We start from the raw sequence: 13,906 nt of genomic DNA on the forward strand, positions 1-13,906 counted from the left end.
AACATTTCTGGCTAAGCGTATTCTATAAGCGGCACCTAGATTTAGGTACGGTATATAAAGTACACTCAGTTGACATTACAGCGCCTAAAATTACACGCCTTCATTTACACCAACAAAAACGTGGCATAAATCCCAGCGCATAGGTTTACACTCACTGAGCCATATTCTGTTACTACACACGTAAATTTAGAAATGCTAAATAGTAGTAGTAGTAGTAACGCCCACAAAATGCCCATTTCCCCGCCCATGACCACTCCCCATTTGAACTACGTGCATTAGAATTTAGGTGCATGTAAATTCTAATTATTGCCAACTAGTGCTCATTATTGCTTGTTAGGTACTGTTATTAACATTGATTAGCTTGTTAAGCCAATTAAGTTACATGTATTGTTATAAAATACACTTAGATTTCAGTGCAGAATGCTAGGCATGCTATATAGAATCCGGCAGAAAAGGTGCAAGTGTCACAAGCAAGTCCTGCTGTAGTAAGTAAGGTATCATCAGATTCAGGATAAGTAATGTAAGCAATTACTTACATTTCTGGATTTGTCACGTTAAAGGGAAAATATTGTTTGCTGTCTTAAATACTCATGGTATAATCTTAGCCGTGTTTTCAGTTCTACAACAGGCAGTGTCATACAATAATGGCACTTTCTTAAAACAAGATAAGAACTTAAGAATTGCTATACTGAGGCAGACCAAAGGTCCACCAAGCCCAGTACCCTCTTTCCAACAGTAGCCAATCCAGGTCACAAGTACAAAGCAGGATCCCAAAGAGCAGATACTTTCCATGCTACTTACTCGCAAGGATAAGCAGTGCAGCAGGTCTACCTTAATGATGGTTTATGGATGTTTCCTCCAGTAATTTGTCAAGTCCTTTTTTTTTTTACCCTACCTATGCTGACTTCTTTTCTGTTACTATAGCATCTGATGAGAAGTTCCAGAGTCTTACTATGTTGTGAGTGACAAAGTATTTTCTCCTATTTTTTAAAAACGTACTACTATGGAGCTCATTTTCAAAAGAGAAAAACGTCCAAAAAGCAGCATAAATCTGCATTTGGATGTTTTTCTCACAAAAACGTCCAAATTGATATTTTCAAAACCAATTTTTAGACGTTTTTCTATGAAGTCCATCAGAAGTGCATTCAAATCACAAGGGTGTGTGTCAGGGGCGTGTTAAGGGCAGGATCTGGGTGTTCCTAACACGTGAACGTTTTTCAGCCACAATGGAACAAAACAAAGGTGGCCAGGACTAAAACTAAGATGTTTTGAGGTAGACCTGTTTGAATAAAGGAAGAAAAGGGTGCCCTAAATGACCATATGACCACTGGAGGGAATCAGAGGTGGCCCCCCAATATCCCCCTCCAGTGGTCACTGACCCCCTTCCACTCCTCACAAATATGAATACAAATATGATTTAGCAGCCTCTATGACAGCCTCAGATGTTAGAGCTAGGTCTATTAGAGCAGCATGCAGGTCCCTGGAGTAGTGTAGTGGTCAGTGCAGTCCAGTGCACCATGGAGTCGGAGACTGTAGTCCCTATCTACCTCTACCTGTCACGTTTGTAATGGAAACTGTGAGCCCTCCAAAACTCACCAGAAACCCACTGTACCCACATATAGGTGCCACCTTCACCCAAAAGGGCTACTGTAGAGGTGTACAGTTGTAGGCAGTGGGTTTTGGGGGGGTTCAGCAAACAAGATAAGGGAGCAACGGTGAGATATGTACCTGGGAGCATGTTTTTGAAGTCCACTGCAGTGCCCTCTAGGGTGCTCCATTTATCTCCTGGGATGTCTGGGAGACCAGTCTACTAAAAATGCTGGCCCCTCCTACATCCCGATGGCTTGATTTTCTATGTTTTTCACTTGGATGTGTTTTTGGGAGGGGGGAGGGGGGAAATGGACCAAACATCAATATGTCCAAAGCACAAAACCTTGTTAGAAACAGTATTTTTGAAAACAAAAGACAGATGTTTTTCTTTTTGGAAAAGGAACTTCTTTCTGATTCAGATTTTGGACGTTTTTTGCAAAACATCTAAAGCCGGACTTAGACGTCATATTGAAAATACCCCTCCACGTAACTTTACGGAGCATTCCCTGGAATCTGTACTTTTAGAAAGCAGAAACAATCAATTCTCGTTTGCCTGCTCCACTCTACTAAGGATTTTATAGACCTCTATCAAATCTCCTCTCAGCTGTCATTTTTTCCGTGCGCCAGAAAATATTTTTATTTTCTGGTGCACGGGTGGTAATTGGTATTTTAAGCGCATAGACCATTACTGCCCAGTTATTACGTGAGACCTTACTGCTAGGTCAATGGCTGGCGGTAAGGTCTCGAACCCAAAATGGACACATGGCAATTTTCATTTTGCCGCACGTCCATTTTTGTCAACAATTTAAAAAAGGAATTTTTTTACAGGTGTGCTGAAAAATGATTCTGCGCGCGCCCAAACCACGCATCTACACTACTGCAGGCCATTTTTCAGCTCGCCTAAGTAAAAGGGCGCCGTAGTGGCTCTACTAATCCACAAAGTTAGATCAACTGGCAAAATGGTATCAGTTAATACAATTCTTCAAAGTACCCCTGTTTAGTCAATTCTTAATTGGTTGTCATCCAAGCATGTGATTATTTTAGGCAAAGTGTTACTTGTAACAGGCATAGCAAGAGATTAAACCAGTACATCATGATCCAATTTGTTTCTGTTTCAGATTCAACATAATTGTTGTCAGATTCTGGCAGTTGTGGACATCTGGAAAAATCCCATTGACTTGGAGAACTTTATGTTTATTCCACTGTTGAAAGCAGACTTGTATATAGAAGGAGCCCCCTAGAATCCAGAGAAATTTTCCCATTGGTAACACAAATGTTAATGAGGGCATAGCAAGTCAGCCAGAGGGCTCACTATTTCTTAAGTCTGTGCTTCAAAAAGAAAAAGCTAGACCAGTGAGTCTCAGAACGATTGTTTTCTCCTCAATTCCCCTTGTCATGGAACAGGCCAAAACAATCAAGAGTACAAAAACCTGCCAATTATGAACAGGACTAGGCCTGCTATTGTTGACATCAGGGTCAGATAATGCTGCCATGGTTCAGCAAATCAAGGTCAAAACAGGATTCACAAACTCCAACCTGCATTTGGGAACTATTAAAAGATCTGTAGCCCTTGTCCACTTAAAAGGCTGTCATACTAAATACCATACACATAAAAAGACCTGCACAGGGGTTCCCCAGGGGTCTGAGCTGGGACCACTGCTTTTTAACAAATTTATAAATGATTTAGAGATGGAAATAACTACTGAGGTAATTATTCAAAGTTGTTACATCGCAAGAGGACTGTAAAAAATTGCAAGAGGACCTTAGGAGACTGGGAGAAAATGGCAGACCTCGTTTTATGTGAGCAAGTGCAAAGTGATACAAGTGAGGAAAAGGAACCCACACTATAGCTACGTGTTGCAAGGTTCCACATTAGGAGTCACCGCCCAGGAAAAGGATCTCGGTGTCATCGTTGATGATACGTTGAAACCCTCTGCTCAGTGTGCAGTGGTGGCTAAGAAAGCAAATAGAATGTTAGGAATTATTAGGAAAGGAATGGAAAGCAAAAATGAGAATGTTATAATGCCTTTGTATCGCTCCATGGTGCAACCGCACCTCAAATACTGTGTGCAATTCTGGTCACCTCATCTCAAAAAGATATAGTGGAATTAGAAAAGGTACAAAGAAGGGTGATGAAAATGATAAAGAGGATGGGACAACTTCCCTATGAGGAAAGGCTAAAGTGGCTAGGGTTCTTTAGCTTAGAGAAGAGATGGTTGAGGGGCAATATGATAGAAGTCTATAAAATATTGAGTGGAGTGGAACAAATAGACGTGAATCGCTTGTTTAATCTTTCCAAAAACACTAGGACTAGGGGGCATGCAATTAAGCTAGTAAGCAGTAAATTTAAAACAAACCGGAGAAATTTTTTTTTATTCAACGTGTAATTAAACTCTGGAATTCATTGCCAGAGAATGTGGTAAAAGCAGTTAGCTTAGCAGAGTTTAAAAAAGATTTGGATAATTTCCTATATGAAAAGTTCATAAGCCATTATTAAGATGAACTTGGGAAAACCCACTGCCTACTAGGATAAGCAGCATAAAATCTGTCTCACTATTCTGGGATCTTGCCAGGTACTTATGACCTGGATTGGCCACTGTTGAAAACAGGAAACTAGACTTGATGGACCTTCGATCTGTCCCAGTATTGCAACGCTTATGTTCTTACATACTCTCAAGGCTAGAATTAGGGTAGAGTGACCAGGGCATTGCCCCGTGAGCCATATTTTTAGGGTGCTTCAAGCATTTATCTGCAGAGAAGGAGACACCAAGCCCTTGCATTTCTTGAAGCAGTGTCCAAGGCACCACAACAGTTATTTCTGGCACTGTATATTTTATATGGATGTTGATAATTGCTCTCTGATCAAAACAGCCTGTATTGATTTAAGATACGCCAGGGTCAGTGAAGAAATGTCATTACATTACATTAGACAGGAACTGGACAACTATACTTATCCATTCTTGTGCTTCATAGTATTTTTCTTTGCATATGGTAGTGATTTAACTTGAAAATTGACCTGTGTTTCTAATAAGAGAGATCAAAAATTACTTTACCTTTTCTGGTATTTAGTGTAATGCCCCCCTGCAGAGGGCCTCTCATAGACTGATTTAGATGGTAATTTTTTTTCCAATAACAATATGCACCTCTACCTATGCAAGCACTTAAATCAGTTAAATCACTATCAATGTTGGTTGGTAGGTTTTAATATGGCTAAAAGCCTCTGAAACCCCACAAGGATCATCTACTCTGTTGCAGTCATCCTTACTATTAGAGCTACACATTAATACCTTTTCACACTTATTCTATGATATCTGTTAAAAAAATATTTAAACCTGAATAAGAAAAGAAAGCAGAAAATTGTAGTTGTAATCAAGTTGGTGGAAGTTTTACCCTCAGAATGTGCATTATAAATATATAACCATTTGGGGGTCTAAAACCCGCAGAACTGAAAAGCACGATCTGAGGGTACTCTGTGAATAGCATAAAATACTAACAAACACTTCTAGTAGAAGAATGGCTAGTGTAGTAACCCCCTATCCTGGTTACAGGGATGCTAAGGGTGGAAGGGGAGGAGGAGTACCCACATTTATGGGTTCAGGAAAGTGATGCACTGGATCCACAATAGCAAGAAACAGAGTACATGGAAATGGTAAAGCCACAAGCCAGCCTGGTACTTCCCATAGTTTGCACTGATATGGGCATTTCCAAATGCATTCTCTTCAGCTATTGAGAAATGCCTTGTCCTTCAAGAATACAGCTCTTTCCCTTATCCACTTCCCCCTTTCTGTTGTGAACTTGGATAGAGAAGCAGAAAGTGACAGAAAAAAAAAGACAGAATGATGATGAGGGCCACCCTAGATATCTCCAGGGGCTGACATAGACCCCCCAGTCCTTTCAATGAAAATTTTGCAGACCATAGTGTTGACACTGGGGTCAAAGCCAGGAAAAGCAGCCACGGATATTTGAAATTCTTTTGCTTCATTTTCCAGGGCCACCCTAAACTTACCCCCACCACCTCTTTTACTCCTCAGAGGGCCCAGGACTGTTTTTAAAGCAGGTTTTACCCAAGGCTTTGGAAATTGTTCCATAAAAGATGTGAGCAGATAAACTGATCCTGGATCGGATGCTGCTTCTAAACTGAAACAGTCAGACTGAGAGAGAAGTTTCTGGAACATGGCCTCTCTCTTTCCTCAGGTTTAAATGATGATATTAAATCTCTTACCACTTTCATCTAGCAAAAAGTCATCCTGATAGCGGAACTTTTCTGGTCCACAAGCAATAAAAATGTCATCCTCGCCAAAGAAATCCTGAAGGCACATCACCTATAAAAGAAAAAAAAATACTGTTGTCAGCACAACATCTCCCCAAATTGCAAAAATACTGATTGCCCATAATAGTTTTATTCCTGCACACCTGCACAAGTTTCAGTCTGAAACTAACCCTTGAGTTTAATGAAACTAGCAGATTCTGTTTTTTAAAGTACTCTAACCATGGGCTGCTGATATGGACACTGCCAAAAGCAGAAAATGAGGAGCAGTTTTGGCAGAGAATGGATGGAGTTGCAATGTACATATTTATTTTGTGTAATTTACAGGTATGCACATGGGTAATTTTTGAAAGAGCTGCCTAGTTTTCGGTGGCAGGAACATGTGTAAATGACAGTATTTTCTCAGAGTTTGAAGCAGAGAAAGTATTTATACCGATTATTTCCCTTCGAGGATTACCTCACTCCCAATCAGAGTCATTTGTGTTTTAAATCATTCAGATAATTTTTTGACTCTTAATGCAGGCACTCAGCGCCAAAACATGAATTCGTGTCGAGTCTGAGTTTATCTTCTGAATTTCCACCATGTTTTGGCGATTTGTTTTATGTAGAGCTATGCTCTCTTCTTATCATAATAAACTTCATGTTTTATCAGTTCTTACTCCAAGATTCTACTATTCATTTTAATTAATTCACCCCTACTTCCTTGTCTTTTGGTGTTTCTTTCTTAGGGGACCTTTTTCCTGTTGTTTCCTAGCTTCTAGCTACTAATGCATGTAAATTGCCTCTTCCAGAATACTGACAAATGGAAAAGTGCACGTCATGTTTTAATAGTTTTAGGACCCTGTTGACTAAGTTGCGTTAGTGTTCTTAGCATGCCTACACTTAGCGCGCAAACTAACCATGTAGGCACCTATATGGATATTGTAGGCTCATATATGTTTAACGCACGTACATGGTTAATGCGCGTTAAAAATGTTAACGCGCCTATAACATTGCTTAGTAAACAGGGCCCTTAATGTTTTATGCATGATCTGGTTAACATTTAGGTGTGGGCTGGTTTAACTAGTCTTGCCTACATGTACGAGTGTTTTCTGCCACTTGTGCTAGTATTCTATAATGAAAAGTAGGAGTCTACATTTCTTTATCAAATAGGCTTAAACAAGGTGCCTGTTTGCCTTCTTAAGCACGTGTAAATTTGTGCACTACTGGAGTTGGTTCTGTGTGCCTATCTTATATAATAGGTGCCTTTTTAGAACTTTGACACTGTGCCCTATTAAAAAATTACCCACAGCAATGGGGGTAGTCTGATCTGCTGTGCTTAAATCTGTGGTTCCCAAACCTATACTGTTGACTCCACAGAGAAACACAAAGTTGGATACAAACCAGCACAAAAAGCAGCAGTATGGTGATAATCCTTTTTTTAATTAAAAAAACAAAACAAAACAGTCACTGGTACAAAGTTCACCTGATGCAGGTGTATGCCAAAACATTGCCATGTCAAGCAAACTTTGTGTCCAGTGGTTGTTTTCATTTTTAATAAACGGATTATCATCATACTGCTACTTTTTGTGCTGGTTTATATCTAATTTTATGTATTTCTGCGGTTTGATTGTTGGATTTTGCCTCTTGACTCCACAGACAGTTGGGTTTTTAGGTTGTCCACAGTTAATATTCATGAGATATCCTCAAATCCTGAATGATTGTAGGAACCACTGGCCTGAATTTTATAGTGGATATTCTACTGACATGCTATAATAATCAGGATGAAAGCTAAGATTCAAGATGGCTGGATCATGCAATTTCAGGCTTATTTTTGAAAGAGAAGGGCGCCCATCTTTCGACACAAATTGGAAGATGGGCGTCCTTCTCCCAGGGTCGCCCAAATCGGCATAATCAAAAGCCGATTTTGGGCGTCCCCAACTGCTTTCCGTCACGGAGAAGACCAAACTTCCCAGGGCCGTGTCGGAGGCGTAGCGAAGGCGGGACTTGGGCGTGCCTAACACGTGGGCATCCTCGTCCCATAATCGAAAAAAGAAGGGCGTCCCTGACAAGCACTTGGACGACTTTACTTGGTACTTTTTTTGTTACGACCAAGCCACGAAAAGGTGCCCGAACTGACCAGATGACCACCAGAGGGAATCGGGGATGACCTCCCCTTACTCCCCCCGTGGTGACTAACCCCCTCCCACCCTCAAAAAATTCTTTAAAAATATTTTTTGACAGCCTCTATGCAAGCCTCAAATGTCATACTCAGGTCCATCGCAGCAGTATGCAGGTCCCTGGAGCAGTTTTAGTGGGTGCAGTGCACTTCAGACAGACGGACCCAGGCCCATCCCCCCCCCCTACCTGTTACACTTGTGGTGGTAAATGTGAGCCCTCCAAAACCCACAACAAACCCACTGTACCCACATCTAAGTGCCTCCCTTCACCCATAAGGGCTATGGTAGTGGTGTATAGTTGTGGGTAGTGGGCTTTGGGGGGCTCAGCACACACGGTAAGGGAGCTATGCACCTGGAAGCAATTTCTGAAGTCCACTGTTGTGTCCCCTAGGGTGCCCGGTTGGTGTCCTGGCATGTGAGGAAGACCAGTGCACTATGAATGCTGGCGCCTCCCACGACCAAAGAGCTTGGATTTGGTCGTTTCTGAGATGGGCATCCTCAGTTTCCATTATCGCCGAAAATCAGAAATGACCAAGTCTAAGGACGACCATCTCTATGGTCGACCTAAATTTCCAGATTTGGGTGTCCCTGACCGTATTATCGAAACGAAAGATGGACGTCCATCTTCTTTTGATAATACCCTTCACGGGGATGTCCTGCGAGGATGTCCTCAGAAAAACTTGGGCGTCCCTTTCAATTATGCCACTCCATGTCAACTTCCTCTCTTGAGTTGAGATGAGCTGCGGACTCCTGGAGTGTTCTAATAAAGAGTTTATAATGCAAGCTATAAAATTCACCTGCCATAAACCAAATTTATTTGGAGGCTATTAACATAAAAGGGCAAATGACCAGAGCATTTGACAATAACATCTAAAATACATATATGTAAAAGAAGAGAGGGTAACATCAAACAACAGATATTTTATATAAAGGGAAACTACCAATGGTAGAGAGTGACCAAAACCAAGTTTTTAAAACTTTCAGCCAAAATTGAATATATGGTCAAAATTCACCATAGAGTTTCAGCCTACACAGAAGCCAAAACCAAAACCGGTATGGCAAGACCCCCCCCAACCAAAAATGTGCCTCATGTCCCTGTCACTAGTCAGGGTAGGAGCAATCCACAGTTGCTCTGTCCATGCCAACTTCACATTCAAAATGGCTGCCGTGTCCTCCTGTGACAGTCTCATGATACTGCCACTAGAAGTTTCGGCAGGCATTGTGAGATTTGGAGCTGGCATGGGCAGGAGTGACTGAGAATTGCTCTTGCCCCCACTAGACCACCAGGCTTCTAAGATAGGCTCGGGAAGGGCTTACGGGTAGTGAGAGGGCTGTGCTTTTGGTCAGGGAGGGCAAAGAGTGGTTGCCACTTTTGGTCAGGGGGGAGTTTCAGATTCATGCACTGGCATTTCAGCAGAAACCAAAATATATTGCTGAAACTGGCCCGAAATTTGGATTCAGCCAAAGTGAAAACCAAAACTGAAATTCAGTTGGCCTTTATACCATGGCTAAGAAAGATTGCCTCCTCCCCTCCTCTTAATTTTTTAGGTGTGTGCAGGAAGAAAAATTGTATTTATACTTGTTTCATTTTATTTTGTTCTGTTATATTTTTTGTTTCTGTTGCATTTTGTTTTCTCTTGTTTTGGTTTCTTATCCAGTTTTATGTCATTTCACTTTAATGTGTGCTGTTTTGTTTTAATTACTACACACTAAATGAAACAGCGTGCCCCAATATGAAATTTTTCACAATTTCATTTAATATGTATTAAAACTTTCAGGACTCTTTTTACGAAGTGGTGCTACCACTTATCATACGCTGAATGCAAAGAAGCCCGTTCAATTCCCATTGGCTTCTTCATATTCAGCGCATGCTAATGGTAATGCCAATTTGTAAAAACAGTCCTAAGTGAGCACTGAAACAAAATGACAATTAGTATTGCTTCCCAATTCACTTAGCTCACTCATACCCAAGCCAGCAGGTCTTCAGGATATGTGCAATGAATATTCATGATTTAGATTTGCATGCACTGTCCCCCATGAATATTCATTGGGGGTGTCCTGAAAACCGGATTGGCTAATATTCCCCCAGGACAGGTTTGAGAACCACTGCATTATGGTGACAGTCCTCAGTTTTTAGGAGCTTGCAATTGTGAGTCCTAAGTCTGGCAACTAGATGTTGATGGGGGCTCTCTTTCCCCAAGGTTCACGAATACTACCTACAAAGTATCCAGAACAGAAGCCCAAACCCAGCAATCAAATCCAGGTCCTCTGCGCAGCAACACTCAGGGGTCCTTTTACAAATGTGCACTGAAAAATGGATTGCGGTAGTGTAGGCGCAGGTTTTGGGCGCGTGTCGATCCATTTTTTAGCGCGCCTGTATAAAAAAAAAGGTCTTTTTCAAATTTTTGCTGAAAATGGACGTGCAGCAAAATAAAAATTGCTGTGCGTCCATTTTGGGTCTGAGACCTTACCACCAGCCATTGACCTAGCGGTAAAGACTCACATGGTAACTGGGCAGTAATGACCTACTTGCGCCACGTGCCCGAAAATAAAAAATATTTTTTCAGACGTGTGTATTGGACGCACACCAAAAATGAAATTACACAACAGCCACGCGGTAGTCAGGCGGTAACTCCATTTTGGCATGCATTGAGCGCGTGTACACACTCAGCTTAGTAAAAGGGTCCCTCAGCAATTTCACTGAGCCACTGGCCTGGTTCAGAAGTTTCTTCCATGTTTAGAAGAATTTCACTTGTCATTTTAGGTGCAGTGTTTCTGAAGCTTAACTTAAACTGAAGAACAATATATGCTTCCCACACATTGTCTATGACGCAAGCTTTTTTTTATCATTGTATACTTCATTAAACTGCCAACACATACACTGACTGTCTTTAGGCTTATCTTCTTATAAAAAACAGTTTACAGCTGACAAATATCTGCTTCTTCTTGTCCCCATTTCCGGCAAAGTTGCTCTTCTAAGATAAAACAATAAAGGCATGTGCTGTTTCCGAATTTCTAAAGCGTAGTTGTGAGGAACTCATTCATTTCTGGAGGGTTGAGGTCTCCATGGTAACAAAATTATCTTTACTCTCTGTAAATAAAAATCAGGTATTAGGCCTGATTCGTTCAAGTCAGAGGAAACTATCCAGCAGGTCTACTATTCTTCAAACACCACAGTACGAAAAAATGTTTCATATGATGGAACTATATGGAACAACGTATAGTCTTGTACTTCAGAAACATGATTCATATATTTACTCTCACTTTATAGATAATAACCTTACTCTGAAACTATTTCACCTGATAGAGACTTGCTATGTGCTTGAACAAACATTTAAAAAAAACCAGGAACTCTAAAAAAGAAAAAAAAATGCTACACAATATGAAACCTTAAAAACGAATACAATAGAGGAGTTATGTAATCCTTTTGAGTGGTTAGGAGAAAGCTGGCTGAACTCTTTGCCTTTGTCCCACACAGTCCTAATAGTCTGGGTTTTAATTATTGTTCCTGGCTCTCAAAATAGTTCACGTGATGAGAAGGTCTCTGCTGGCCTTATGGGAAGATCAAGAGTGCAGATTGAAGAAACAGACCACACGCGAGAAACAGTCGGATGAGAGAGAAAGCATGGTTATAGGCATTGCTAAGGGGGGCAAGTGCCCCCCTTTAGTTGCCCCCTCTTTGTCACTCCAGTGAAAGGCCACCACCCAATCAAAATTGCAACAGAGGGAAGGACCCCCTCACCCCGGTGCTGGCTAGAGGAAGACCTCTCTTTCCCCTCAATGCGAGTTAAAGAACATGTGGCGGTTACCATCAGCAATTAGATCAGGTAGGACGTGTCAGAGGGAACGCCTCAGGGTGGCTAGAGGAAGGCCTGAGTTAAACTCTACCGGCAGCCATCACAAGTTTTTAAACTCGCATCTGAGGAGGGGTTGAGAGACTAGTCCCAAGGGGTGAGAAGGAAGAAGGTAGGGAAAGTGATTAGAGCCACAGGAAGGAACAAGGGTAGGATGGAGGAGAAGCAGTACCTGGAGAGGGAGAGGCACTGCATGAGAAGAGAAAGGATGGGAAGGGAGGATTACTGCACATAAAGAGATAAGAGGATGAAATGTTGCACACAAAGGGAAGGGGGTGAAGGGATGGGAAGGGAGGAATGCTGCACATAAAAGGAACGGATGGGAAGGGGGGATGTCTGCACGTGAAGGGAAGAGAGGGTGAAATGCTGCAATTGAAGGGAAGGGGGGATTCCTGCACTTGAAGGGGAGGAATGGGAAGAGGGGATTATTGCACATGAAGGGATGGGATAAGGGAAGAAATGCTACACATGGATGGAGGAGAAGAGAGAGAGATTTGAGAAGGTGGAGGGGAAGAGAGATTTGAGAAGGAGAAAGAAAAATCGAAGAAAGCTGAATGTAAGAGAACAGTGCTAAATATATGGCCCCTTTTATCAAGCCGCGCAGCAATGCTGACAGAGCCCATTCAAAGTGAATGGGCTTTGTCAGCGATACTGCAACGGGAGCCGCTGGCGTGGCTTTATAAAAGAGGCCCATAAACATTGGGCAGGAATTGAAAAAGAAAAGAGGTGAGAAAAGAAATGGCAAATGGAAACAGAATTAAAAGGGAAGCAGAACCAGAGACTGGGAACAAAATCTACAGACAACAAAGGTACGAAACATGATTTTATTTTCAGTAAAGTGATTGAATTATGTCAGTGTTGAAAATTTACATCTGCCAGCTTTATTTTGCACTTTACAGGAGGACATGCATTTCTTTCTGTTTCTGTAGTGTTGCACAACAGGTCTGGTATCTCTGGTTGCAGTTTTTGTCTCCATATCACTTTTTGTTTGCATGTTTTTTGTGGCCCCATATTTTGTATGTTCTGCATCTTCATCTGAGGTAAAGGATTCTTCTAGAATTTAGTATCTGTATGAATCTGTAACAGTCCAGTTTGTCCCAGTTTCCCAATAAGCATGTAAATTGGTGCTCTAGGGCCCTGTGTAATATTTAGAGCACTGTCTTTTCATACATGGGCTAGGGCTATTATGGTTTTAGTAAAGTTCCTGTATAGGTTTTGAGTGTTTTGCAGAGTTTTGTGTTATTTTGCAAAGTGTCTTGAAAATTTAAAATGCTCAGGACTAGTGGTCTCTACATCCAGTTGAATCATCACATAAATAAAAACCCATCTGCTTTAAAGTGTCCAGCAGTGGAAGGAGTGTTTGCTGTTCCTGAGGTGATAATCACAATTTGAATATTTTTTGTGTGGCGACTTGTAAGGGGGATCGCTTCATTGTTGGGGAATATGGAGCTTGTAATACAGAACTGGAATTTCAGGGTTTATATTCAGATTCTGACCAATTCTGTAGAGAATCCAATTTTTATATCCACATAGAAGAATTTGTTGAAAGATGCTATCAATAATGGTAGTTTTACTGAGTAGTTGAAACTGGCTTGGTGGGGAGAGGGTTTCTTTTATGCATGTGGTGTTTATTGCTCACTAAAGGATGTTGGAGGATGTGAAGCAAAGGTGTTTTTCTACATTTGGCAGGGCGTTTTGTGTCAGTACGCACTGGTATGGCGTACTGGCACCTTTTTTCACCTGTTCTAACTTTGAGCTGCACTTGCACTCTCTCTCTCTCGCTGCTGCCTCTGCCACCGATAGCTGTCTGTCCTGAGCTTTTCTCCCGCCCACCTACCTGTTCCAATGGGGTTTTTTTTCTCTTTGGAACACTAACAGAGGCAGCGTTCCACATTCAGCTGCCTGCCCTGCGTCGGCTCATGAGTCCTTCTTTCTCTCTGCTGCGCCCCTGTGGAAACAGGAAGTTACAGCAAAGGGGATGGGGCACGGCAGAGAGAAAGAAGGACTGCAGAGCCGACGCAGGGGAAATGTATAGC

At 41.7% G+C, this 13,906-nt stretch overlaps 1 protein-coding gene across 1 annotated transcript in view; it reads right to left on the bottom strand.

Moving 5' to 3' along the window:
- Nucleotides 1-13,906, bottom strand: part of DCLK1 (doublecortin like kinase 1) — a 625,924-nt gene that overhangs the window by 352,346 nt on the left and 259,672 nt on the right. The window contains exon 4 of the mRNA XM_030200382.1: nucleotides 5,813-5,912. Coding sequence (XP_030056242.1) covers nucleotides 5,813-5,912 — 100 coding nt within the window. The remainder of the gene's footprint in view (nucleotides 1-5,812; nucleotides 5,913-13,906) is intronic.

Source organism: Microcaecilia unicolor, chromosome 4 (assembly GCF_901765095.1).
Source record: "Microcaecilia unicolor chromosome 4, aMicUni1.1, whole genome shotgun sequence".
Classification (NCBI taxonomy): Eukaryota; Metazoa; Chordata; class Amphibia; order Gymnophiona; family Siphonopidae; genus Microcaecilia; species Microcaecilia unicolor.